General features: G+C 41.8%; 1 protein-coding gene across 3 annotated transcripts in view; it reads right to left on the bottom strand.

The window, feature by feature from the left end:
* The window catches only part of klhdc8b (kelch domain containing 8B), a 171,459-nt gene that overhangs the window by 30,951 nt on the left and 113,486 nt on the right, over positions 1 to 27,022 (bottom strand). For all 3 annotated transcript variants that reach the window (XM_069708371.1, XM_069708372.1, XM_069708370.1), the window contains 2 exons: positions 18,699 to 18,863; positions 12,063 to 12,287 (listed from right to left, as the gene is read on the bottom strand). In XM_069708371.1, coding sequence (XP_069564472.1) covers positions 12,063 to 12,287; positions 18,699 to 18,863 — 390 coding nt within the window. The remainder of the gene's footprint in view (positions 1 to 12,062; positions 12,288 to 18,698; positions 18,864 to 27,022) is intronic.

Here is a 27,022-nt window from a genome sequence, read left to right on the forward strand (position 1 = left end):
TTTATTTCCTAATCAACAGCTAAGAAGCACAATCATCATCAGTGTTGACACGGGGGCAGATGCAGCGAAATGTGGATTATTTCCAAAGAACGCCATGAAAATCTTGTTTTATTTTACTAGTTTTATTTATTTATGTTGCTTTATTGTAACTGAAGAGACAATATTTATTCACCTCTTCACTTATTCCTGCAGCGATGCTTCATGTGTAAAAACATTTCAAGGGTGTTTTTCTGGCGTAATCTTCTGCTCCTGGATGTGAAATATGAGACCACAGCGAGCTCACGGAGGACGGCGGTCAGAAGAAACTGTTAAAGACTTCAATGAGAAAGCGAAGACATTTAAAAAGGGAGAGGCCAAGGGAGGTGGAGGTGAGAGGAGGAGGACGGTGTGAATGGAGAGGAGACACTCTGGAACATTTCTTGAAAGTAAAATCTTTCCCCACTCACACATAACGGACACGACGAAGGTGTGATCGGATCACAAGTGGTCAGATAAAGTACAGCTGTGAACGCACTGAGACCTGATCTGCTCAGACCACATCCAGAGGAGGTCTGGGACCAGTCAGCATCCATCAGTGATGTCATCATCCATCAGTGATGTGATCGTTGGTTTGTGAACGTTATGAATCCTCCAGTTCAGATTCTGTCCGTCACCATCTTTGCTAGTTCAGAGCGGTTTGGAGCAGGAAGTGACCATATTTGGACGTGCTGGGGGAGGAGCCAGCGGTGGATCTGACCGATCTGATCGGAAACCTGACGATACTACGTCCCGCCCACCGATAGCTGTAACCTGACTGCACCACAGGCCTGTCAATCAAACAGACACGCCCCCAAAACCAGGTCTTCTTGAATCTTCTTTTCTAATGAATGAGGGATTATTTTCAGATGGACCTCCAGAAAACTAATAAGAAGGAGTGACTTTAGCTAACAACACCGAGATAACTGATGGACACATTTTATTCACTTTGGATTTGATGAGAGAAGTTGAATGGGAGTCTATGGAGCCGGAGGCTTTTTGGAGCCGACCTCTAGTGGCACTCGCTGGTATTGCAGCTGAAGACACTTGTGGATCGGAACCATTTTACATTCTGTGTCGGGCGCATGTGGTCATATTCTTTAAGCAGTGTTTATCTGTCCTTGGCCACATTAAAGGCGCCTACGCAGCTTACGTGAGCAATGAGCAATACAAATAATTGTAGCTCTGTGCGCCACATTTCTGTGTTGGTATCTGACCCGGTGCTTCTACATGTTCCTAATGTTTATTACGCTCCACTCAACCAGTTCTTACACCTGAAGTTGTCTGCCTGCTCTTCTTACATGTTTTTGTTATCAGAAAAAAATTATTTTGTGATTCTACTGAACTGTACAGAAAGCAGGAGAGATTTGCCTGCAAACTCCCGGCTATAAGTCAGCTGATTAGTGAATTAAAACACAGGCTGTATTGTTTCACCGAAGCCTTCTCTGTTTTTTTTTTTTATTATTTCTTTTTTATTCGTTTGTCTCGTGTAATTTCTGACACACATCAGACCCACGGCTGTGGAAGAGCCGCTGGCAGTTCATTAATCCACAGCAGCAGAACTCGACGTGCTGGAACAATTAATTCGTCTGACCCGAGCCAATCGGGTCCTGACGGTTCAAATTGAGAATTACAAACTCACTGAACTGTTCAGACATTTACCGACGTGAAATATGTCATTTTAACCAATAGAGTATTAAAATGAGGCTGTAGTGAGCAAAGATATTCTATTTTGTTGAATGTCTGTTGCTTCGGCTCCTCTCCTCCAGTTTCTGTTAGTGTCCATGTGCTTATTTCAGCTACTTGTATATTTTTGTGATGCAAGCCTTTGTGTCATTTGCATACAAAGCGGGGAAGTGAGATCCCAGCAGCTTGTTAACTTGTAGATACAAGACACAAAATATCAAGATCTGAATTTCTCATCTCCTGAAATGTTGGGGCTGTTGGTAGAATGATTTTCTGTTAATAATCCAGAGAGTGCATATAAAAGTGTTCGTAGCTTCAGGTCTGTAAAACGGTTCTGCTCCAGAAGTGTCTTCAGCTGCAATACCAGCGAGTGCCACCAGAGGTCGGCTCCAAAAAGCCTCCGGCTCCATAGACTCCCATTCAACTTCTCTCATCAAATCCAAAGTGAATAAAATGTGTCCATCAGTTATCTCGGTGTTGTTAGCTAAAGTCACTCCTTCTTCTTAGTTTTCTGGAGGTCCATCTGAAAATAATCCCTCATTCATTAGAAAAGAAGATTCAAGAAGACCTGGTTTTGGGGGCGTGTCTGTTTGATTGACAGGCCTGTGGTGCAGTCAGGTTACAGCTATCGGTGGGCGGGACGTAGTATCGTCAGGTTTCCGATCAGATCCACCGCTGGCTCCTCCCCCAGCTCGTCCAAATATGGTCACTTCCTGCTCCAAATCGCTCCGAACGAGCAAAGATGGTGACGGACAGAATCTGAACTGGAGGATTCATAACGTTCACAAACCAACAGGTGACCTCACTGCTGGTTGCCGCAGCAACACATCGACTTCACTAAAACAACCTGGTCAACACTTCCAAAAAGACTCCTTAAAAAGAATATCCTCTACTTCACCTCCATGATTCCCTGACTTCTTATCAGGAGAAAACACAGTCATACTGATTATAAAGGTTCATCCACAACAAACAAACAGAAAATACAGTCACAGTACTACTGTAAATGTTACAGTTTATCATGCTGTTTTGCTGCGGTGACAATTCATAATCCATGTCCCAGAAAATGTGACAAATTCACATGATAGGAGTCTTTACTTTTTTCGACTGGGTTTTAACATTTTTTTTCTCAGAAAACTTCCTAAACAGGCGTAAGGATTATAATAATCAGATCCCCACTGGGAGAGGTGCTAATAAAATGTAAAAAGCTTAGTAGCGCCGCACTAGTGGCAGCCTGCTGCAGCATCTCCCCCCTGAGAGCCCCACTGCTGTAGCGAAGAAATTTCCCCTCGGGGATTAATAAAGTGAATAAAATTAAATTAAAAAAATTTAAAAAGTAGAAAATTAAGAGGGTTAAAGCAGTGATGGTGAAAAGAGGACAGGGAATAAGAGCTATGAATGATGGAGACTGTTTTTCCAGGAATTCTGGTCTGTCATTTATTTTGTAACACATTATTAAAAGTTTAGATTATCCTAAATTATGCACATCTCCCTTTGGAATAAATTGTATTTTCTTCCAGTTCTGTTTACCATTTTGTATTTTCATATAGTGTCATAAACAGGTCAAAAATGTAAACTTGTCCAATACTTTACTTTGCTATTTCTGTGACACTAACGATAATCCCAGCAGACTGATTGGACATTTGCTCAGAGCTAATTAGAGGATGATTAAAATGGTAAAATATTGGCCAGTAAACATCAGCATGTTGGCATTGTTACTGTAAACACTAAATCCTGGGTGACCCTGCTGACAGCCACAACAGCAGCAGCTGCCACATAATAAAGTCTTTTTGTTTTCATGAAGTCAGATGTTAGAGAGGCTGCGGTGAAATAATGAAATGGGATGCAGGTTGTGTTTATGCATGAGGATGTTCTCGAATCTCTCCATCATCTCCAGTCAGTTACAGCCAGTCTACATCGGGATGTCTTACATTTATTTGAAAATGTTATCAAGTCTCCCACACTAGAAACACCAGACACACACGCACTATTCAGATGAAGGTGGAGAAGACTTTATACAGTTTTGCAGTGTTCTGCTTGTAAGTATGTGTTTGTGGAACGACTTCGGTTTAAATTCAATTTAATCGGGAGCTGCACATCATTACTTTTAACAACATCGGTTGGGTCAAAAAGACACGGTATGAACTGGAATGGTTTATATTATTCTTGTTTGTATTTGAAATATCTGAAAATGTTATTGTTGATATGGAACTGCAAACATATTACGTCCTTTAAATAAACATTTTAGGACACGATGCATAACAATCAATGATTTGATTTAGATTTTTTTTTCTCAGACTCATGTGGATCAGCATGTTAAAGGAGTGTTTATGCCACAGAAGAATAACCTGGTAACCTCATACACAATACTTAGATTATTGAGTTTAGTCTTGAAACGGGACATAACAGCAATAAACTGAAGCTTCTTGAGTTTGGTTTATTTATCTGTTCTGAGAAATTTTTTCAAAGTTAACACAGATATGATAATAATAATAATAATGGCCAAAAAGGATGCAGTCCCTCCAGGGAATCGCTATGGCAATAATTAACGCAAACTCAAGCAGTCTCTGCAATATTAGCGGAAATTTGCAATTGTTTTCTAATTCCTGCAATTTTTCCGCAAAAATGTCATCAGCTGATGTAGTCGTTGTTTCTATATTACAGTCACAGACTTTGAGCCTCATGGTTCTCTAAGTTTAATAAATAGATTTAAAAAAAACATTAGAAATAAAATATTTCTGTAGTGTGCAGCATGATGATCATCACAGGAAGTGATTACATACTTATCCCTTGTCTGGTAGTGCTTTAAAAAAAAATAGCAATTTCTTTCTCAATTTGAAATGTTTTTCTAATTCCTGCAATTTTGTGCAAAAAAACTCATTTAAAACTCCACAAATTATAACGAAATTTTTTGAGAAAATCCACCAAAAAAATCTAACATTTTTGATCGCAACAATCACAACAAAACTGAAATCTTGGAAGGACTAATTGATTGAAAAACATAAAACTTTAATGGGTTAGGACCATCTGAGCACCTCAAAAGATACCCATGATGCTGTGCAACTCTACGAAAGAAATGTTGACATCATAATTAAAGTTCATGCAGGTGTTGCTGACTCTGAACACAGCAGCATGGCCTTTAAAAGCAGCTGTGTTATCGTGAATCTTTGGCACCATAACGATCTGCCGGAGCTGCTGTAGCTGGTTTAGTAGGTGATTCCATATCTTCCACAGAGCAGCAACGCCCTCCCGCTGAACATCAGAACATCCATTAACCCTGCGTGGCCTCTGCTTATTTCACTGATACATACATGCTGACGTGGGGAACATTTAAATGCAAATCACTGTGATTAAAACACCTGAGTGAGTGCAGAAAAACTGGACAGGAAATGAACCTGTTTAGTTTTAGTGAAGGTACAGTGAAGGTCTATGAAAGACCATAATCACACAGCAGCTCTGTCGCACACACGTTTAAAGGTCCTCTGGACATGTGACCAAACAAACCTCTGAGCCTGTCAATCCATCCGACCGACTCGCAGGTTTTATTCTCATGTTTTCTGCCTTTTTTATTCAACATTTCCACATCTTCTGTCTTCTTCTGTTTCTCCAGCAAGACGAGGGTTCTGCATATGAACAGATTTCTGTTGCTCTCATTGCTTTTATCTTGATGTCTCTGCTCTCGTAATCTAAAATCTCTGCGTGTCAATCGGCAACACAAACAAACAGCGATGGAAAGCGGTTGAACGGAGATAAAACACTGAATCCCAGGTGACGACAGAGATGCAGGAGGCAAACTGGAACACTCAAACATGTATGTGACCGAAGAACACAACACATGAACACACACACACACAAAGCAGGTACTTGAAAAAGCATACAAGTCAAAAGTGTGTATGAGATGTGAACACTCACATTCTCGAATACTTGCTTTACTTCCAACAGATCAAGATTATGGGGAACGTTTGGAAATTGAACTCGTTGCACCTGACGGGATTTCAGACATTCAGGAAAAAAAAAAAAAAAAATAGAAAAGATGCTTCAGACCTTTGCCTGAGAATCAGCACATTTTTTCATTGCATTGCAATCCAATCCTAATAACTAATTGAGCCCACCTTTCTTTTCTTTTTTTAAACTACACATATCGTTCGTTCACAACTTCACGCCTGTGCAGATCCAGTGTAGTAACATACCATAAGCTAAGGAAGAAAGGAAGAAAAAAACTGAGAAAGAGCTTCTGAGAGCTTCGACTCAGTTTCTTATTGTACTACTTTTCCTATATTTGCATGTTAAGTCTGGAGAGACTGGTTTAAGATTTGTCACAGCCTTAAAGACAGGTGAAATAGTCTGTAAACGGTTGGCAAAATTTATAACATTTGTCTTTTTGTTTTTTTAGAGAGAATTACATTTTCTTTAGTTCTAAGTGTATCATTACATCATTCTTTGGGTTTTAATGTGTTGGTGCAGTTTTCTGTTTCTAGTTGAGTGAAATCAACCTTCATACAAATGATATCATATTACAGTCCATGTCAGTTTTACCCATGTTAGAGTCTATGATTCCAAGAATTGCCTATATATCTGTAGAGACCTTCACAACAGCCAGTTCATATTTCTTAGTTTCCAAACACACAGTGTGAGCATGTTTACATCAGAAAACATTTTTTACTTTCCTCTTTTAGAGCCAGAAGCTGAATTTTACACAGAGTTGACAAAAGATTCAGATGGTGTTTAAATTACAACAAGAACAGGTCATTTCTGCAGTGATTATTCCTGTGGAGGAGGCGAAACATGACTCACATGCACACTGACGACTGACAAGGTATTAAAATCCTCTGATCTCCGCTGGAGAAATAAATCCCATCTGAAGGAGCCTCGGCTATAAACTGAAACACGAAGACCACGAGCTCCATAAAATCTCCAAGGTTTCCTCTCCTTTGCTAAAACTCCTGCACATCACAGAGGAGGTGGACGGATCTGAAGCTCGAAGCTTCCCTGCCTCTCCACTGCAGCAGCTTTCAGCTCATTGTTTTGGTTTTCTCCAGCTTTCCTGTGTTGCATTCACGCCGACACCACACACACATGTTGTTGTATTTTCTTGGAGACCTTTCGAGTCTGGTGAAAACAGAATAAAAGATGAGATTGAGATGCATGAAACTAACTGCGAGGACGCACAGAAGCAGAAGGCTGCGCTGTTATTATGGATGGAGGTTAGACTCGCTCCGTTGACACATAAATGCCACTCACGCAGCGCTGGATGCTCACCGGAGGGGAGAGAGCGCCATCAATAATCCCCACATCTGCACACACCGAAACACTCGCTGCCCTCCAGCATCTGTCCGTACGTTTCTATAGAAACACTCCTGGATGTTTACTGAGTCTCGCCCACAAAGAAGTTACGCACTTTGAGAAGGGAGATGCCAAAAACTAACTTTTCATGGTTTAATTAATGTATCTAACAACAAGCAGCTAAACAATCCAGAGTTCATTTGTAGATGATCTAATCATGCTTCTGCACACGACACAGACTCAGCTGGCAACCAGGGCTAAGTTCTACACACAACTTCAAATACTAATTTTATATTATATTTCTTAACAAAAGTAATATAAAAATACTGAAAAAAAATATTTAAAAAATAGTGCAACATGAGCACAAAAACACGCAACAATATCTCACAAATAATACAAAAATACGGCCAAGGCATCTCTAACAGGAGAAAACAAATCATACATTTACAACACTGCCCTCAAAAAAGTGTTCGTAGCTTCCAGGTCTGTAAAATGGTTCTGATCCAGAAGTGTCTTCAGCTGCAATACCAGCGAGTGCCACTAGAGGTCGGCTCCAAAAAGTCTCCGGCTCCATAGACTCCCATTCAACTTCTCTCATCAAATCCAAAGTGAATCAAATGTGTCCATCAGTTATCTCGGTGTTGTTAGCTAAAGTCTCCTTTTAAGGCTCCTCCCCCAGCTCGTCCAAATATGGTCACTTCCTGCTCCAAACCGCTCCGAACTAGCAAAGATGGTGACGGACAGAATCTGAACTGGAGGATTCATAACGTTCACAAACCAACGATGACATCACTGATGGTTGATGACATCACTGATGGTTGATGGTTGGGTGAGACACACGTGTCACTTCTGCGGTGTCATCTAGAGAAAAGGTTTCTCGTTTGTTTTTCCCGGGAAAAGTATCTGCGATCACGTCAACTGTATAATCACAGCAGAAACCTGACGTCAGCGCTGACTATATTATGTCAATAATTCAACAGGTGCAGGTTTCTATCTACGTCTCTGTTTCTGTCTGAGTTTCTCGCTCTGAATGAGGGTGAACAAAAATAATGTCCCCGCTTCTTGGTTCTAACTCGTCATATGTCGAACCTCAAACGTTCAGTCACTGATGGTCAAAATCTGAGAGACACTGGGTAGGAAACAGGACTGGCAGCAGCAGTGCAGCGAGGTCGCTTTCACACGCATTCAGTGGGTCGCAGACGTTCATGTTATTCACACAAAGCGTTCATATCTTCAAGAGAAAGCCTCTCTACCACCGTTCGGTGCTTTAATCGATCCATCCAACTCTAGCAGCTCTACCATCCAGACTTCATTACACACAGCACGCCTTCAATTATCTCAATTTAACCTCTAAAATCCCACAAAGCTCTTCATTCATGTTTTGTCTCTTCCACTTTTCTTCTGCATTCTTCATTCACCGCCTGACATCAGATCAGTTCACACGCCTACTGTAATGTATTCTTCCTGATCCCGTCCGGTATCTACGTGCACCACAGACTCCACTTCAAGCTCCTTCATTCATGAAGTAGAGCTGAGAATGGTAAGTTCATAAATGAAAAGGATATTTGACCGATTAGTCAGAGCTCAAATCGACTGTAAAACTGTAAAAGAAATGGATTATTCTGCTCGGTGATTTGATTTCTCTCCCGGTTTTCTTGGTTTTTTTTCAAAGTTCAAACTCTCTCTTTTCTTTTCTGCAACTCTTAAAAGTCACTCGGGCTGAATCAAATCACGACTCATTGCAGAGAGCTCTGAGCTGCAGCCATCTGTTTATCTATCTATCTGAGACCGTGAATCATCACAGTGAGAGTGGGGATATTTTGAGAAATTGCCTCGCAGTATCTAACAGCTCTTAAAGCTCCGGAGGACTGAAGAGATTCAGTCTGTGAAGATACTCGAGATGAGAATACATTTAGACAACGTTTTAGTCACATGTGGTGAAATAAAGAGCAGCTGCTCAGTGAATCCGTGTTCACCTTGACGTGTGCACTCAGTTCTGCTTCATGCCCACACATTGAAACCAGTTACATGATCGGTCACTGCTCATGGAGGCACCGGTGCTCTCCATGTGTTTGGTTGCAGTGATGGAAGGACTGTGGTCACAGTTAAAACTCTGTAAAACACCCAAACACAATCTTACGATCGCAATAATTAACGCAAATTCAAGCAAACTCCACAATATTTGCTTGCAATTCTTTTAAATTCCTGCGATTTTTCCGAGAAAAAAAAAAACCCCACCGTCAGCAGAAGCTGTGCTGAAAGCATGAACGACATACAGTATGTTTTTTCAAACAAAACTTACTTTGTTACCAAAAATAACGAAACAATCAGAAAGACTCTGCTCCTGTTTTCATCACCAAATAAAACTCTGGAGGAAACTGGACCAAGAGGAGAAACAGGAAGTGACGGGGTTTGTGGGAAATGTGGTCTTCACATTAAAATGATGTGATTAAATGTTTGTGATCAAAGGCAGTGAAACATACGCGGCTTTTAGGAGCTTTTAGGAACTTTTATCTCCGTGGTTCTCTAAGTTCAATAAATGAATAAAAAAAAGATGAGAACTAAAATATGTGCAGCATGATTATTATCGCAGGAACTTATTATTGTTTATCAGAAAGTTCTTCAGAAAAAAACAAAAATTCTCCACTCGCAAATTATTTTAATTCCTGCAATTTCACTGCAAAAAACTCACTTAAAACTTAAACTTTAAATTCGTAATAAACAAATTAAAATGAAATTTCTGAGAAAATCTGCCGTAAAATCAAACAAATGTCATCACAACAATCTAAAGAAACCCAGCATTTTTCTCCATATTTCATACTCTACTTGATTGTATATATTTGAGTCTTTTGACTGGTGCTGTGATTCATGTAAAGTATCTTCTTCTCGGATCAATACAGTTCTCCATCTGTCTGTGTATAACAAGTGCAGACTTTCCCTCACGACCGTTAACTGTCAGCTGTAACGGGGCTCTTATGAATCGTCTCATGACACGTTTGAATCATCGTCTCTCACGGCCAACTGGCAAACACATCTCTGCTGCTTTATGTGTAGAAGACGAGACGACCGACGTAGTCGGCTCAGTAACGTACGATGGAAGTCAAACAAATCAAACAGCACTGATGACGTTTCTCTGACATCGTGAACTGACTGTTGGATGGAAGAACAGCAGAAATATATGAGAGGAAATGTTTCCATTATCACACGAGACGCCAGCGTTCAATCAGCCCACTTACACATAAAAAGAAAACCATATTAATCCCTTTAAATGGATTTAAAAAGATTGTACTTTTTAAAAAAAAAAAACTATCTGGAATCATCAAACATCTCCTTTTAACAACATGTAGATACAATTAGAGGCCGATACTGTTTGAGGGAGGAACGCTCGGTTCTGTTTTCATGCTGCTTGAAATGGGATTGGAAGCAGATGTTGTGGTGCCGGCACAAAAGTACAAAATAATCATGTGCGATAATTAAAGATAATCACAGCCCGAATCGTCCTGGAGTGGTTCGTTCTGATTCGGCTGCTGCTGCTGAGGTGTCGGCTTCATTTCATATCTGCATTTGTTCTGTTCTCTGCAGCATCATTTGGAGCTGTCAGCCCTGTTGGGGAATCTGCAGCATCATCATCTGCTCTGATCTGATCTGATCCGACTCAGCGGAGGTTTAATCTGCCCGTGTTTGGGTCTGATGATGAGCACAACAGATCGCGCTCTCCTTCTCCGTTCAACGTGCTCCAGGCTGGGTTGATATACATTGTGAGGAATTATTCTGGGCTGCATACAAAGAAGCTTCTCTCCTCTCATCTATTGAAATGGAGAAGAATTAACTATGCAGACTGTCTGGTCTGTAAAGTTGATTTCATCACTCAGCTTGTGAACCAACTGAGAACATAAAACAACTCAAACCAGCCGCACTTCTGCAGAATGAAGATGACGAGGACTTAAATTAAATATGAGAATTTGTAAAACCACACACGAGAAACAGAAACTCCTGCACACCGTTACACAAAGACACCGTGAATAATTAGAAGAACAATACCTGTATTTACTGACTACATCTCTACTCTAAAACAGAACACTTCAAATTTCACATTTTGCTGTGTAAAATTATTCACTTGTTATTTATACGCTGTCAGATATGATTCTGTGACTGTTGTTCCAGATGTTGTACTTGTGTTCCAGATGTTGTTCTTGTGTTCCAGATGTTGTACTTGTGTTCCAGATGTTGTTTTTGTGTTCCAGATGTTGCACTTGTGTTCCAGATGTTGGTCTTGTGTTCCAGATGTTGTTCTTGTGTTCCAGATGTTGTACTTGTGTTCCAGATGTTGTTCTTGTGTTCCAAATGTTGGTTTTGTGTTCCAGATGTTGTTCTCGTGTTCCAGATGTTGTACTTGTGTTCCAGGTGTTCTTCTTGTATTCCAGGTGTTGTACTTGTGTTCCAGATGTTGTACTTGTATTCCAGATGTTCTACTTTGTATTCCAGATGTTCTTCTTTGTATTCCAGAGGTTCTACTTTGTATTCCAGATGTTCTACTTTGTGTTCCAGATGTTCTACTTGGTGTTCCAGATGTTCTACTTGTGTACTAACTCTCTACTCTGAGTACATCAGTGTGTTCTCTCTGTCAGTACAGAACCATCAGAACACTACAAGTTCCAGGATGAATCACTCAGAACGCTACAAAACAAGAAGTGTGAAACTCTGGACACTTTCCACCCTAAACGGTCGCCATCTTGGCTCCGTTGAGGAAGGGGCGGGGCCACAGGCATAAAGGATTTTCAAATTAAATTTACACTACTTCCTGTACTACACAATAAGACATGGAAGAGTACTATTTGTTAGTGTACTGAGGGAAGTACATCATCTGGAACACAGAACAGGCTTCAGGTAAACAAATGTGACTAAATGTGGGCTCGTCATCTCTTTACACTGGGCCAGTCACCACTGGCTGTTTTGGTCCATTCAATCGACCCGACTTGTTCAGCATCTCTCCAGGAGAGCTCCATGTGCTGATGGCCGACACCACTGAGTCCTACCCTGAGTCACAGCTCACTGCACAGTTATGGTGAAGCACCTCTTACCTTGCTCCACGTCATACTCCTCCATGGTGCTGACGAAGTGAGGTCTGGAGTAGAAGTTGTGGGGCCCCGGCTGCTGGAGGCCCCCCAGGCTGAAGAGGCTCCGCTCGTTGGCGGTGCAGAAGGAGAAGGCCCTCCGGCTGGGGATGCACGGGTAACGGGTCCAGCTCTTCATCTCCAGGTCGAACGCCTCCAGCGCTGTCACCGGCATCTTCCCCTGACGGCCCCCTGCAGGACGGGGGAGGAAGTTCAGACACGTTCATGATGATATCAGAGCTTTACATGTCAGCAGAGATTGTAGATCTGTTTACAAGGATATGAGGGTGCACATTTTCTTCCTGTTTGTTCTTGTTTCTTTTCTTTTTGCTCGCTCACTCCTGTCAGAGTTTTCTTGGCATTTATGTCAGAGTCTGGCGACGTTCAGACCAGCGCAGCAGCAGGGTGCTCCTCCAGGAGGCCTGTTTACTTCCACAAATCATTACTTAACCTTGTAAAATAGGAGTACGGGATGAGAGAGAGAGACGGGCAGTGAGGATATAAATGATGGACGGAGCGGAGGCGGAGGGCAGCGATGGGTGTTCGAGGGGTGGAGGATGAAAAACAGGACAAAGGAGGAAGAGGACAAGCAGCAACCAGGTATCACGGCAAAGCGTGAAATAAACACGCCGGTCCACCACAGAAAAACGTGAGATATTCACGCTTTGCGCCGTCTATGTGTGAAAGTTACACGTTTTCCTATAGTGGACTAAAATGAAACCTACTGCATGCTTAGAGCCAAGTGATTTACAGGAAAATGAAACCTTTAGCAAAAACTCGTGGTTGGAGTTCCGAAACAAAAAACAACTCAAGTAAAACTCGTGGATAAGAACCTCATTGTCCCGCATGGCAGTTAATACCGCCAAGAAATGTCCTTTTGTACTTGAAGCGGTGATTTCGATCCCATGATCCTGCGTCACATGATGTTTACGTGCGTGTAAGTTTCACACTTTCAAAACGTGTAACTTTCACGCCTTGACTGACCAAAGTGTGTCTATTTCACGCCTTGCTGTGACACCGGGTTGCAAACAGATGAAACGGCAGCAGGGAAACTGTGGAAAGAGGTAACGCAGGGAGGAGGGGAGAGTGTGGAGGAGGGAGAGAAGAAAGTGGAAGAGGGTCAGCTGGAGTGGGCGGGGCGGCATCAGATCGATAGCAGCAGCGAGACAAAGAGTCGAACTGAGTGGGAAGCATTAGCGGTGAAGGGAAAGGAGATGTGGAGCGGAGAGAAGGGTTGATTGCAGCAGGATGCGCTGCGTATCATCGGATAGTTCACATTCAGTTTGAGTGTTGCTTCAATTCTCCACAGAGAAACAGTGTTTGACAGCAGTATGAAACACTGGCAGAGTGATGGTGTACAAATGATATCTGAGCTGCAGTCGCTCCTTCAAATTCAGACCCTCATTCGTAAAAGTAGTAAAATATAATCATCTCTGTAAAAGAAGCTTTAAAAAAGATGGTTTAAATTTATTTTTTTTAAAAAGCAAACCATACTAACTTGCGGTGTTTCTTTCAGTGTTACACAACTTTTCTAGTCTTTTGTCTTTTTCAAATTTGTTGAAACATGTTGCTGCCATCAAATTCAACATGAACATATGTTTTTCATTAAACAATGAAGTTTATTCAGTTTTAACATTTGATATAATGTCTTTGGTCTATTTTCAAACGAATATGGATTTACACGGTTTGCAAACCATCCCATTCTGTTATTTACATTTTAAACTTCTTTGGAAAAAGCATTGTAACATTACACCTGCTAAACATCAACCTGCACTGTGTTGTCAGCATGTTGTTACGTTAGCATTAACATTTAGCTGAAAGCTGCTAGCAGAGCTACAGTACATACTTTTAGTATTTCAATGTTATTTACTATTGTATATGATTTTAAGCCAAAACAACAAAGCAAAACATTACTGGATTTTTCTCCCAACTCTATTCACCACTCACATTCTCTTGCTTATTATTATCATTATGACCAATGTGCTAGCTGCTAATGAACCAGGTTGTGGCTGCAAATGTAACAAAAACTTTATAAAAATCTGCATATTGTAATTCAAGTGGTCTTCTGGACCTGGATGCACGTCCCTCCAGATATTAAGCTTCATTCTGTTGTGGAAAATCCTCGAGAAAAAGTTCTAGCATTGGAGAAAACCGGGAGACACCGAACACCCGAATCAACTCCCCCCCCCCACCGACGAGACAAACTGTGGGCAACCAGGGCGAAGCAGCGCCGTGCTGAGGTCCTGAGTGGCGGGCCGACCCCGTATAAAATAAACACGCACAGCAAAATGCGAGATAGCTACGCTCGGCTCTGTCTAGGCGTGACAGTTACACGTTTTCCTGTCGTAGAGGAAAATGAAACCTACTGCATGCTGAGCCATGTGAATTACAGGAAAATGAAACTTTTAGCAAGAACCCGTGGTTAGTTGTTTGTGACAAAGAAAACTTGTTTTGGATCCACCTCCTGGATTCAAACCTTTTCATCCCACGTGACAGTCTGTGACTCGCGTGAAGAAAGTGAGCAGGCGAACTGCTGCGTAATAATCTGTGCGCTCAAAGGAGAATCAGCTGTTTGCGATGCGTTTGAGGTTGTTATTGCAGATGAAAGCAGCAGCTGTGAAGACCAGTTTCTGCTCAGTGCTACACGGGACAAGACTTGTGTTTGTGGTCATTAAGATTCCCTCTCTTGTCTTTGCAGCTCCAGAAGCAGGATGTCCTACATTCCCTCGTGCAAAAGATACTCATGAACCATGTGTTTTACACTCATATCATTTTGCCAGCGAGTCCACCGTTGATTGGGAACAAACAGAATTTGAATCAAACGAGTTGAATCACCCAGTGATCCGAACATCTCCCCGCGTGGAGCAGCAGCTCAAGAGGCAGCATGAAACGAGCGAGCGAGGTAGAGTTTCAACATTTCATGTACAGTAGAGCAGATGTCACACAGATATGACACGACGTGACTGAGAGAGACAGAGACGAACAGCAGAGACAGATAACGACCTGGATTTTCAGTTATGAAGAAGCAGAATAAAAATCCAGTTATTCTCTTTGCATATCACTTGAGTCTGCGTGTAACATGACGTGATTTAACTCCGAACTAAATGTGTGTCTGCAGGACGCAAAGGCTGCAAAAAAAACAAAAACAAACCACTTGCAGGAAATATCTTTCCATCTCTCTTTGCTTAAGTTTTTTAAGAGCATAAAAACACAGATACAGGTTGCATGCCATTAGAGTAAAAGTCTTCTTTGTCGTAGTTTGCTGGTTCGATACCAGGTTGAAAACAGCTGCAGCAGTAACAGTGCATTTAGCTGCTTTAGTCAAGCTACAGCAGCTTGCAGCAGTCACACACATTTTCTACAGGAGATGCACATTCCAGTTATATATTCTGGAGAGGAAGTCTCTTTTCTTTTCGAGTACCTCCACTAGTCCAGCACACCAGTTTAAACTGCAGACGTGATTCCAGAGTTCCTCCATTACTGCTTTAAAATAACTTCACTGGTGTCAACAAACAAATCCAGCAGACACTTTAAAAAACAGACTTCTTTGTAATGTCACAGTCTGTGAAATTTCTATTTCATGTAGTCAGAAAAAAGCAGTAAAATCTCACAGATGAAGACGTGACAAGTTTGATTAAATGGTTCAGCTGCTCTGTGCTCGAAATCAAATCTTTAGATGCATCTATGAGGCCTCTTCAAGGTCAGTGTGACATTTACAGATAGTTTGCTTTCTGGCCTTCACTCTCATGTTTGCCTGTTTCACATATAACAGTCCCTCCTTGAGTTTTTTGGTGATTGTTGCAATTAAAAAAAAAAAAATTTGTGGCAAGTTTTTATCAAATATTGCGATTAATTTGTGTAGTTTTAAGGGTGTTTTTGTGTAAAATTGCTGGAGAAAAATGTGATTTAAAAAAATAATAATTTCAAAGCACTACCTGATGAAGGAATAAATATGTAATGACTTCGATACAGCAGATTACAGCCAGCAGCCAGGTAGCTTAGCTTAGCACAAACGCTGAAAACAGGTGGGCACATTTAGCCTGGGACAGTTTAATACAAACAAACACGCTTAAAAACTACATTTTGCTGTTCTGCGATGGGTTATGAGTCAGAGATGTATCCCTATTTTATGTATAAAGCACTACACTGACTGTCTGCTGTTTCCTTTCAGCCCTTGAGTGTAAATTTATCTAAAATCCCACAGTGGAACAAAGAAGTGGTGTCCATCACATCCTTTCTGCAAACGGTCCAAGAATATGTCAGCAGCTGATGATGCAAAATCATGATGATTAAAGTCCAAAACCTTTACTCACTGCTCACTACTGAATGTCTATTATATAGGCAGTAGTGACTGAGTAATTCTCTGCTAAACATAGTAACTTCCTGGAGACTCCACTGATTGCCTAGCAACAGCTCAGAGTCAATCCAATCAATCTAACGCTCCATAAATAAATGCATTTTTCCTAAATTAATTACTTAATTTCCTAAATTAAGAAACAAGACAATAATATATCAACAGTATCCAATCCATATCATTTGATTATTTTTACATGCTTTCACATCCAAAAGTTGTCATTGGTAGAATTTATAACTGTTGATGTTTTCAACTGGATGAATGAATAATTTTTTTACACACAAATCAAATTTTTTGAATCTTTATCTGCAAAGAACACTAAATGTTGTGGAGTACAAATTGCAATATTTCTTTAAGTACAAAGTACTGTAAAGCTGCATTTAAATGCAGTACTGGAGTAAATATACTCAGTAACACTCCACCACTGTGACCTGATTCTGTTTTCGGTATTTGCAGCAGCTCGATGTGTCGTCAGGTCTCCGTCTACTCGCTTCACGTGTGCTCCCGTGTTGCATCATGTTGAGCTCTCAGGAACAACGAGTCATTTTGTGCCTGTGGTGGGGAGTGTGAGGACAAAACACTGATATGAAAACCTGCTGGTCTCAGGTGGTCCTGGATGAAACAATCACAACCTGTCTGCCTCAGCTGTGGTATGAAATTCGAACCGTCTACTGGCAATAACAGCCAGAACAAATGTCACCTCTGATCACTGACGGGAAATAACTGAACATCAGCTATGAGCACAAAAATGTCCTTTTTCCTTTCAGACAAAAAAACGTCTTTCAACTCCAACTCAGTCTGATCAATATTGTACAAAAGAGTGTGAGACGCTTCGGACCGCAGAGACGCGTTGGTGTCATTGCATCCGTCCATCTCACAGCTCTGAAACGGCCCGCAGATAAAGACAGAGCTGAAAGGCTTCCGCTGAAAACACTGACACGTCCCCAGACTCACGGCTCTGTGGGAGGGTGTGGAAACAGAATCAGACCAGGACGACACTACAATCACAACTTTTATGGAGAGCAGCCAAACTTGCTGCTGTTGTCCTTTTTCTCTACTTGATAGAAGCGCTGAGTGTGAAACGGAGTTCAAACATGATTCTGCAACACCGAATCCTGCTGGCGTCCTTCAGGAAGAGACCGAATCCCTGCAGTGAACTCTGTCAGGCTGCGAGTGAACGTGTGAGACAGAAGAGACAGTTGAAGAAGGAAGAGAAACTCTGAATTCTCCTCTTTGGTCCCTAAAAAGGATGAAAAATTCTGTATTTCACCTTAAAAACAGGTGATTTCAACATCAGCAACAGGAAGGAGGATTACAAATGCTGTTAAATATGCTATTTAGCCACAGAAGTGTGTGACAACAACTCCTGGTCCCTGTTGTCATAGTAACTCAGCATCACTCTCGAGCAGCAGAAGGGCTTCTTTGTGAGAACACTTCATCAAAGTTCAGAATAAAAATCCACAGCACAGACGAAGGTTTCTCTGTTTCAGATGTTTTAGTAAGACGACATTTTTTCACACTGCAGTGACTAAAATCAGGTTTCATTCTGTAATTTCAATGTAAGCACCAATATTTGTTTTTAATAACTAATCTGATGTAAAAACAATCATTATACCAGATAAATTCTAAATGTGACATTATTTATAACTAGTTTACTCCCTCTAAAACCTGACTACATGGAACCTGTAATAATATCTAATCGAATTTGAATGTCAAAATATAAGACAGTAACTGTTTGTTAGGTTCTTTATCTGTTTTTCTATGACTGTGTTACTAACGGATGCAGAAGGTTCATATTTTACTGGGCATGTGGTTAAAAAACAGGAAGAAGTCCGCTGAGCGTCTCTCATCTGGTCAGAAATATTAACTTAGAGCCATCGACAGAAACATTTGGACATAACGCCTGAAGAAACACTGATAGATTTGACCTCCCAACAGGAACTAAAACCAGACTTATACAGTGAAAAGGACAAATGTCTGGAACTACCTCGTTAGCAGGAAGGTTAAAAACCACGTTACAACACAGGTCATAGAGGGATTACATGAGAAACAGAATCAAATAAAACTCTACAAGTGTGAGCAGGAGGTCAGTGCACGCCGACTTCCTCCCAATGACCCGATGTTAAACAGACACTTGTTAAACATGGACAATATGTTCCCTTCATTTTGGGTCAAAGTGACGAACATCTTTTCCAGTCAGTCGGAGAGCTGTGGAACGAGCTGTGATGTAAAACGTTGGGCGTTCCTACCCATCATGTAGATTTTGTTTCCTCTGAGGAAGGGCGTGGCTCCGTAGCGCGGCGTCGGCATGGAGGTCAGCGGCTGCCACTGGTTCTTCTCCGGGTCGTACACCCTGACCAGGGCCTGCGGCGTGGTGTCGGCTCCCATCCCCCCCAACGCGTACACCTTCCCGTCTGCAGAGACACGCAGGACAGACACAGTGTGTGTTAACAGCTTTTAAAAATCAGCTCTTACTCCCTCAGTGCATTAATGTGGTCAATAGAGGAGTTGAACATGAGGTGAACGGAGGAGAAATATTGCCAACACGTCTCCAAACAGCCGGAGAGGGCGATGCATCGACATGTCCTTTTGTCCCGCCGCTGTCACATCGTCTCACCGTCTCATCTGTCAACAGTCGACCAGAACAATCTGCAGTATTTATGCCCGGAGTCCAAGAAATTTCCTCACGACCCCCAGAGAGGTGATTTTACCTCAAGGACACACAAACATCCACAAACTACTGCAGACTCATTAGAATATGTAGAAGAGATGCTGAGCAAGCAAACTCAGAGATATACTGCAGGGAGAGGAGGGGAGAGGAGAGGGGAGGAGAGGAGAGGAGAGGAGAGGAGAGGAGAGGAGAGGAGAGGAGAGGAGAGGGGAGAGGAGAGGAGAGGAGAGGAGAGGAGAGGAGAGGAGAGGAGAGGAGAGGAGAGAGGAGAGGAGAGGAGAGGAGAGGAGGGAGAGGAGAGGAGAGGAGAGGAGAGGAGAGGAGAGGAGAGGAGAGGAGAGGAGAGGAGAGGAGAGGAGAGGAGAGGAGAGGAGAGGAGAGGAGAGGAGAGGAGAGGAGAGGGGAGGAGAGGAGAGGAGAGGAGAGGAGAGGAGAGGAGAGGAGAGGGGAGGGGAGGGGAGGGGAGGGGAAGAGAGGAGAGGAGAGGGGAGGGAGGGGAGGGGAGGAGAGGAGAGAGGAGGGGAGGAGAGGAGAGGGGAGGGGAGGAGAGGAGAGGAGAGGAGAGGAGAGGAGAGGAGAGGAGAGGAGAGGAGAGGAGAGGAGAGGAGAGGAGAGGAGAGGAGAGGAGAGGAGAGGGAGAGGAGAGGAGAGGGGAGGGGAGGGGAGGGGAGGGGAAGAGAGGGGAGGGGAGGAGAGGGGAGGGGAGGGGAAGAGAGGAGAGGAGAGGAGAGGAGAGGAGAGGAGAGGAGAGGAGAGGAGAGGAGAGGAGAGGAGAGGAGAGGAGAGGAGAGGAGAGGAGAGGAGAGGAGAGGAGGAGACTGATGGAGGAACTGAGATAGTAAAGTAGGACAGAGAAGAGAAGATGAAACAAATAAGTGGTTTGAGGAGAACAGAAGAGATCAGAGATACAGATTAAGATCTCATTAACTCTGAAAGATGTGACAACTTAAACGTGTTGAAACAAGAGAGACTGAAGCTGAGAGACGAGGAGGAGGAGGAGGAGGAGGAGGAGGAGGAGGGGGGTGATGGTTCCTGTCACCCCGACAGATGAAGGATCCACTGAGCTGTGACTTCAACTGTGAAGACTGAAGCAACAATAAATCTGTGAGCTCGTCAGTGATGAACATCAACATCTACTGACACTCATCTTTCCAGTGAAGGATACAAAAACTATTCACTGATTTTAGGAACCATCACATTCAAACACCCTCGAGTGTAATATTACTTAAATACAGTCTGTTAAACATTTATCAACACTGGAAATATGACATGATGATGCAATAAACAACCAACAATCTAGACAGTCATGTGACCGACTGAAGATGGCTGACATTTGGTTTCCAGCCACATGATGTGTGTGTGTGTGTGTGTGTGTGTGTGTGTGTGTGTGTGTGTGTGTGTGTGTGTGTGTGTGTGTGTGTGTGTGTGTGTGTGTGTGTGTGTGTGTGTGTGTGTGTGTGTGTGTGTAATCGTGCACAATAGCCTCTAATTAAGGACACCCTGCTCTATTCTCTGCCCGTCACCCCTGGAGACTCCATGGCAACTGCGCTGTAACCTGTAGTGACGGTTATTATTATGGGATGTCTGTTTGGCAGGTTTGGTGACCACTGAGCCACCAACGTCAGCAAAGTGATTAAAACAGGCTCCCAGCAGAAAAACAAAGACGACGGCGGACACGAAGGACGAAGGACGTCTTCGCTCTGCCTTACATGTTTGTCCTTCTCCTTCGTAACCCCGACCAGTGACTCCGGTTTCATTTCTCTCTCCCTCTTCTGGTTGATCTGATTTTTACATTTTGTTTTCCTTCTCTTCCCACACGGCTACTTTCACGTTACTTTCATCATTTTCCATCTCGTCTTTTTTGTCCCGTTCGGTTTAATTCATCCGTCCCCTCTCACCGTCCTCTTTTCTCTGGCCGATCATTTTATCCTTCCCTCTCATCTCCTTTTTCATCACTTTTTATCCATTTTCATCCCCCTTTAATGCAGCGTTCAGCCTGCTGCTGAAGAAAGAGCACAGATATTACAGACGTGGAGTTTTTATAGTAAATGTCACTTTAAATATATTCTTCAAACAGCCAATGATCTTTGTATAATCTGCATAATTTAAGTATATTTTGGCTTTGAAAAGTCCTTATTTGCATTCTGCATCAAATCATGTTACTGCATTGAAATAAAATCTATATATTCAGTTTTATAAGGTCAAAAAGGGTTTGAATAACACACAATACCGACCTACAAATTGTGTTATTCGACCTAAAGCTCAAGAAAGTATGTAGATATTTAAACAAAATTGAGCTCTGACCTTAATCTTGTTTTCTACTTTTCTCTCCCTGTCAACCTGTTGGCCTCTTTAGTTCCAGAGACGTCAGTGGAGCTCTTAAATAATCCGACCAGAAATCAAATGACCAGTTCGTCCATTTTTAGAAGCTTCCTGAATCCAGTCCGTCGGGATTAAAGACAGTTTTCAAAGAAAAGAGGAGGAAAAAGAAGACAGAAAAGTTGGAAAGAGCAAATGACAAGTGAGAGCTGAAGGCTACGAGCAATGTTTTAAAGTACATTCAAATGTTGTTAATCTGCTTTTAGGATGAAATGCAGTTTTCTGCCTGGTTCTCTGCACCAGTCTGTTATTAGACCATCTTTCTCTCATCATTATCAACAGTTCTGAGTTGTGTAAATGTCACATAACACACGTCAGGCTGCAGTTGGACTGTTTTGAGCTCTGTGTGAATATTTTGCATTCAAGTGATTCCTGTTCAATATTGGCTGAAATAAAAATAAATTTAAACTGCAGGACTGTTTCACATTTCTTCTTACTTCAGTAAATTTCATTTCTTAAATGCTGCAGGCTTGTTTACCAGCACATCCGGTAAACAATGCATACAAAGGTGTAACATTAAAAAGTTTCCTGTCCAGGTGTCGGGCGAACTGCAGGTCAGATTTCTTATTAAAATACAACTCTTGTTTTTTTTCAGAGGGCTGCAGAGCTACGACACTTATCTGTAAAAAAAAACTAAGAATCAGAAAAGACAGTAAATGTCTGAAGATGGTCCTTCAGTAAAAATCTTCTGACAGTTTCTGAATCCAGGATGTGTTTTAAAAATGTACAGAAACATATTCAGCTCGGTTCAAACACGTCCGACAGTCCGAACTGCTGCTGAGACGGAAGACGACCTCCCACGGCGACATTTAAAGGGCACCGCTCTCCATCTGACCAACATCCATCGATACCAGATCCATACCCCCCCCCTCTCCCTCCCCCGCTAGCTGTACATCACCAGGCACTTCCTATAGATTCATCTTTAGGAGGATCAATGTCCTCACAAAGATGGAGAAACAGAACTGTCAATTTTTATTTATTTATTTCCTTTCTTTGTTCTTCTGGTTTTTAATCTTCTGTTTTACACCAGGTTTGTTTTTTTTCCGTCTTTCTACCTTGTTTCTTTTATTCTTTCTTTAGTTTCTTTTTCTTTCTTTTACTTTCTTTCTTTGGTTCTTTCTTTGATTGTTTATTTGTTTCTTTCTTTGATTGTTTCTTTGTTTCTTTGTTTCTTTGTTTGTTTGTTTGTTTCTTTCCTTTAGTTTTTTTTCTTCTTTCTTTTTCTTGAGTTCCTTCCAGCCGTCCTTCCTTTGTCTGTCCTCCCTCCGTCCCTCCAGCGGAGGTCTGTCCACTGTACGTTCTGTTTGCAGGCTGAGACTCTGGTTGATTTGTCTTGTCTGTATGTTGGAGATGTTCCGGCTGCAGGACTGGTGCCGGGGGGTTCGGTGGACGTCCTCTGTTTTCATCCAGAGAGAAATGTGTTCAGGTTTTAAATAACAACCTGGAAACTGCTAAATTATTATTTGGAATTTGGAAATTCTGAGGGAGAATAAAATTTGAGGCACACGTGAACCGAAGAATTAAAACGCACAAATTGACTGGAAACCATGAAAACTTCATAACTGCGTCTTTAAGAAAAATATTTTGAAACAAATGTTTTGACAGTTTGCTGCAGACGAAGCGAACTGTTCAGTCTGGTGTCAGAGATGAGAGCGAGTCGTCTGCTGCCACATCGACTCTGACTGACGCTCAATGGTGAAGGTAGATTGTATACTCTACTGTCCTCTTTAGTGAGGCTAACTGTCGATCAATAGTCCTGTTACAGCCTCCACCTGAAGACCACCTCGAGGAAGGAGAGGATCAAAGTGTATTTATTGACTTAAAGGAAGGCGGCTGATTGTGGAGAAAAGAAGCATAAATAACCGGCGCACAAAAGGAGCAAGTTGAGTTCAGACTGTCACCGGAGGAAGAGCAGCTTCGTGTTCACGGAGACAACAAACACCTGCAGCAGCAGCTTAAGTGTTGTAGTCGGTCTTCTGCAGGTGGACTTAACAGGAAGAGATGGTGGAAGGACACGGAGCATCAAACGGTGTCTAAACATCACGTCAACTGTTGGTTTTTCACATTTAGAGCTAAAAATGAATTTGGATTTGTTATATTTGTCAGGTTGGATAGAAGCAGGAAATAAACAGAGAAGCCCTGAAGGATATTAGGAAATATTGAGTTTAGCTGCAAGGTTTGTAGGACTTGACCTTGAACTGAAAAAGGGAACGATAATGGAGCTTCTCACCTTCAGCACAAAACCAGCTTGGTTACGTTTAAGTAAAGATCAGAGTTTGGTAGAGTTTATAGTTACAACAATAAAGACGTGCTGTGTTCCAAACAACCATCAGTGATGTCATCAACCATCAGTGACGTCATCAACCATCAGTGATGTCATCATTGGTTTGTGAACGTTATGAATCCTCCAGTTCAGATTCTGTCCGTCACCATCTTTGCTAGTTCGGAGCGGTTTGGAGCAGGAAGTGACCATATTTGGACGAGCCGGGGGAGGAGCCAGCGGTGGATCTGATCGGAAACCTGACGATACTACGTCCCGCCCACCGATAGCTGTAACCTGACTGCACCACAGGCCTGTCAATCAAACAGACACGCCCCCAGAAACAGTACACTAGTAAATAGTGCTCTTCCATGTTAGGACTCTTACTTGTGTCCTTCTTGAATTTTGACAGAGTAGTGTTGTTTCAAATCTACACTGCTGTTTTGCACTGACAGGAAGTAACCTCAGCATATGAACAGATCACCCTAAAATAAATAAAGTATTAGTGTTTCACCATTAAAATGTGTGTTTCATTTTCACACATAATTTGTTTACCTTATAAATCACAGCTCTCCCCTTCAGTACAGAACTAACAGCTTTTAATAATAAAACCTATCGGTGTTTCCAGTAGTTGAATCATTTTGCAGCTGGTCCCAATTTTTCACATGTTTTCTAATCACTGCAGTTACATGTTCCAGCACACATTACTGAGGCTGGATGTGTTAGGCAGTGATCAAAGGTAAAAGTGCGGGTGGACACTGAAGGCCAGGAGTCCAAAAATAGTCCAGCCTGCTGCTATACTTAGCTTCACCTTGACGTCCACTAACATGGACAATGGATGATGTCGACCACAAGGGGCCGAATCGACCGACTTACACTTCTGATTCCTGCTGAGTCCTGAATCGATGGAGATGTTCTCCCAGGAAAACATCAGTTTCAGAAAATACACGTTAGTTAAACCCAAACGATGATCTCTGGAGAACAAACGACATATTCACAACCGGATGAACTTTTCGATGACTTTTTATGTATTCTTAATCTATAATGCAACGTTTTGGTGAATAGGTTCGGTTTTGTTTGTTTCTGCTGCACGCTCATGAGAATGCACATGCACAAGGAAGTGGGCGGAGTTACATCACTGACTGTCAGTTGGTGATGCTCCAAGAAAGGCCGAAACAAATTCAGAAATGTGACTAAGAAAGAAGTCCAGGTAGCAAAAAATCTATATAAACAAAGATGTTAAAATAAACTGGCTTCACAACTATGAATGTAAATCCACATGGTATCGGTAAAATAAAAATGGCTTGAGACATTAGAGTCTTTTAAAAACAGTTTTTCTACACATTGAATGTGTTACATACTTATTATGCTAGCTGTTGCAGGATATAATGTTACAGTCCAATGTCTTAGTTGTCGAAGGTTTTAACTATTAACAGATAAACATCTGACAAATTATAAATGAGTATTATTTCTACCTTGTATTTGGGCTCTTTTCCTTCAACCAGGTATAATGAAGAAGCGTGTAATCCACCTGTTAGTCCACCAGAGGACGCCGTGTCAGTGTCACGGTTTGTTTACCTGGACGTGAAATATAAGGTGCTCTAAATTTAGACACCAAAAACAGGTGGTTAGGTTCAGTAAAAGATCATGGTTTGAGCTCAAATCAGAAACTCTACATACAGTAAGTAATGTTACATTACTAAATAGTTAAATTAGTTACGGTGTGTCAGTAATTTACTTCATTACTTAAAATAAATCCGCGTTGAACACCTGTTGTTCAGGTGAAAGTTCTTTGCTCCGTCCACCAACACCTCATCTCCACTTTTTGTCCTTCATCACGTGACCTGTGTCACATGACCACCTTCTTCTACTCTGGCCATACATTCACATCAAGGCAAGACAAAACGTGACACTGATACGGTGTCCTCTAGTGGACAGACGGATGTCCTGCACACTGACGTGATATCGGGCTGTTTACGTTGAGGATTTTACACTCTTAGAATAAAGTTTGTTTTTGGAAATCGGAATGAACTGTTTAAAAAAGCGCCTTAAGAAGACGTGAAGTGAAAATCAGCCTGCTTGCAAGTGTCTTATTTCATGTTTAGGATGTTTGAATAAAATCATTAGTGGTCTAAAAAAAATGATGGAGAGTGAGGTAGAAAGTGAGGGAGAATTACAACCTGACTTTATTTATGAGGCACCATATTTAGATAAATATAGTTTACTGGAAGGAACTACATTTACATGAGGAGCGAAGCCAAACAAGTCAAGCCTTTCATTTTGTCACATAATTTAATTTCCTGCTGCGATGATGATTACGCGTCCACCTGCACCGGAGCTCATATATCTGACTGATCCAGACTGTACAAGTGCTACATGTGATCAATTATATGAGCACCGTCTGAGACTTAGATATAAAGACCTGGAACGTATCATGACTAATTACTGATGTCAAGCTGTTAAAATACAACGACAATCCAACACAACAACCTTCGTGTCATAAAACAATCATCTGTCAAAGTGGTAAAGCTAAATGTATGTTATACTTGTTGATATAGTGACGATACTTGCAGGTTTAGTTTGCTGCAAGACAAACTAACAGCTAATGAACTAGCTGGCTGGATTAGTGCTCCTTAATCCCAATTATCCTCTACTGTTCCCGTTCCTCCCTCCGGCCCTTTTACTATATTTTATTCAATAAAACTGCTGTAGTTTAATGTAGTTTCTACTTGTTCTAGTTCTATTAAATGACCCATTTGGTGAAGTCGGGTCTCTTTTGGTCCTTTTTGGCCGCTCCGAGCACCCGTACCGTAACACCACTATGTGGTTGCTAAGGGTCGGACTACTTCCTGGAGTAGTAAACACTGCATACGTTACATAAGAGTCTACTCACGTGACGGGTTGTTTTCCATTTGTTAGTCGTACCCCATGTGTTGCCATGGAAACGGAGATCGAACGAACAAAAAGTTGTATATTTTGAGTGAGTTGCTCCACAATATGAACACATTTAGATGACTTGTTTTATTAAGTTGGAAACTTGTTGTATAATCACAGTATTACACTCGAGGGTGATGCATCACTGTCGTTCCAATAATGACGTTAAAACACCTTCTAGTGTAGTATAACTTAATTAAAACTGCAGGCCGCCCTTCAACAAATGCTAAATAAAATGTCTTGTAGTTGAACCTGACTTTTCCCATGTAAACACAATGTGGATGTTAGAAAGAATAAATGAGCAGCTACAGTCTCAACAGCAGAAAACA

Source organism: Brachyistius frenatus, unplaced genomic scaffold (assembly GCF_029030835.1).
Source record: "Brachyistius frenatus isolate BFR_SWC_R1_liver_20210118 unplaced genomic scaffold, ASM2903083v1 Contig_75, whole genome shotgun sequence".
Classification (NCBI taxonomy): domain Eukaryota; kingdom Metazoa; phylum Chordata; class Actinopteri; family Embiotocidae; genus Brachyistius; species Brachyistius frenatus.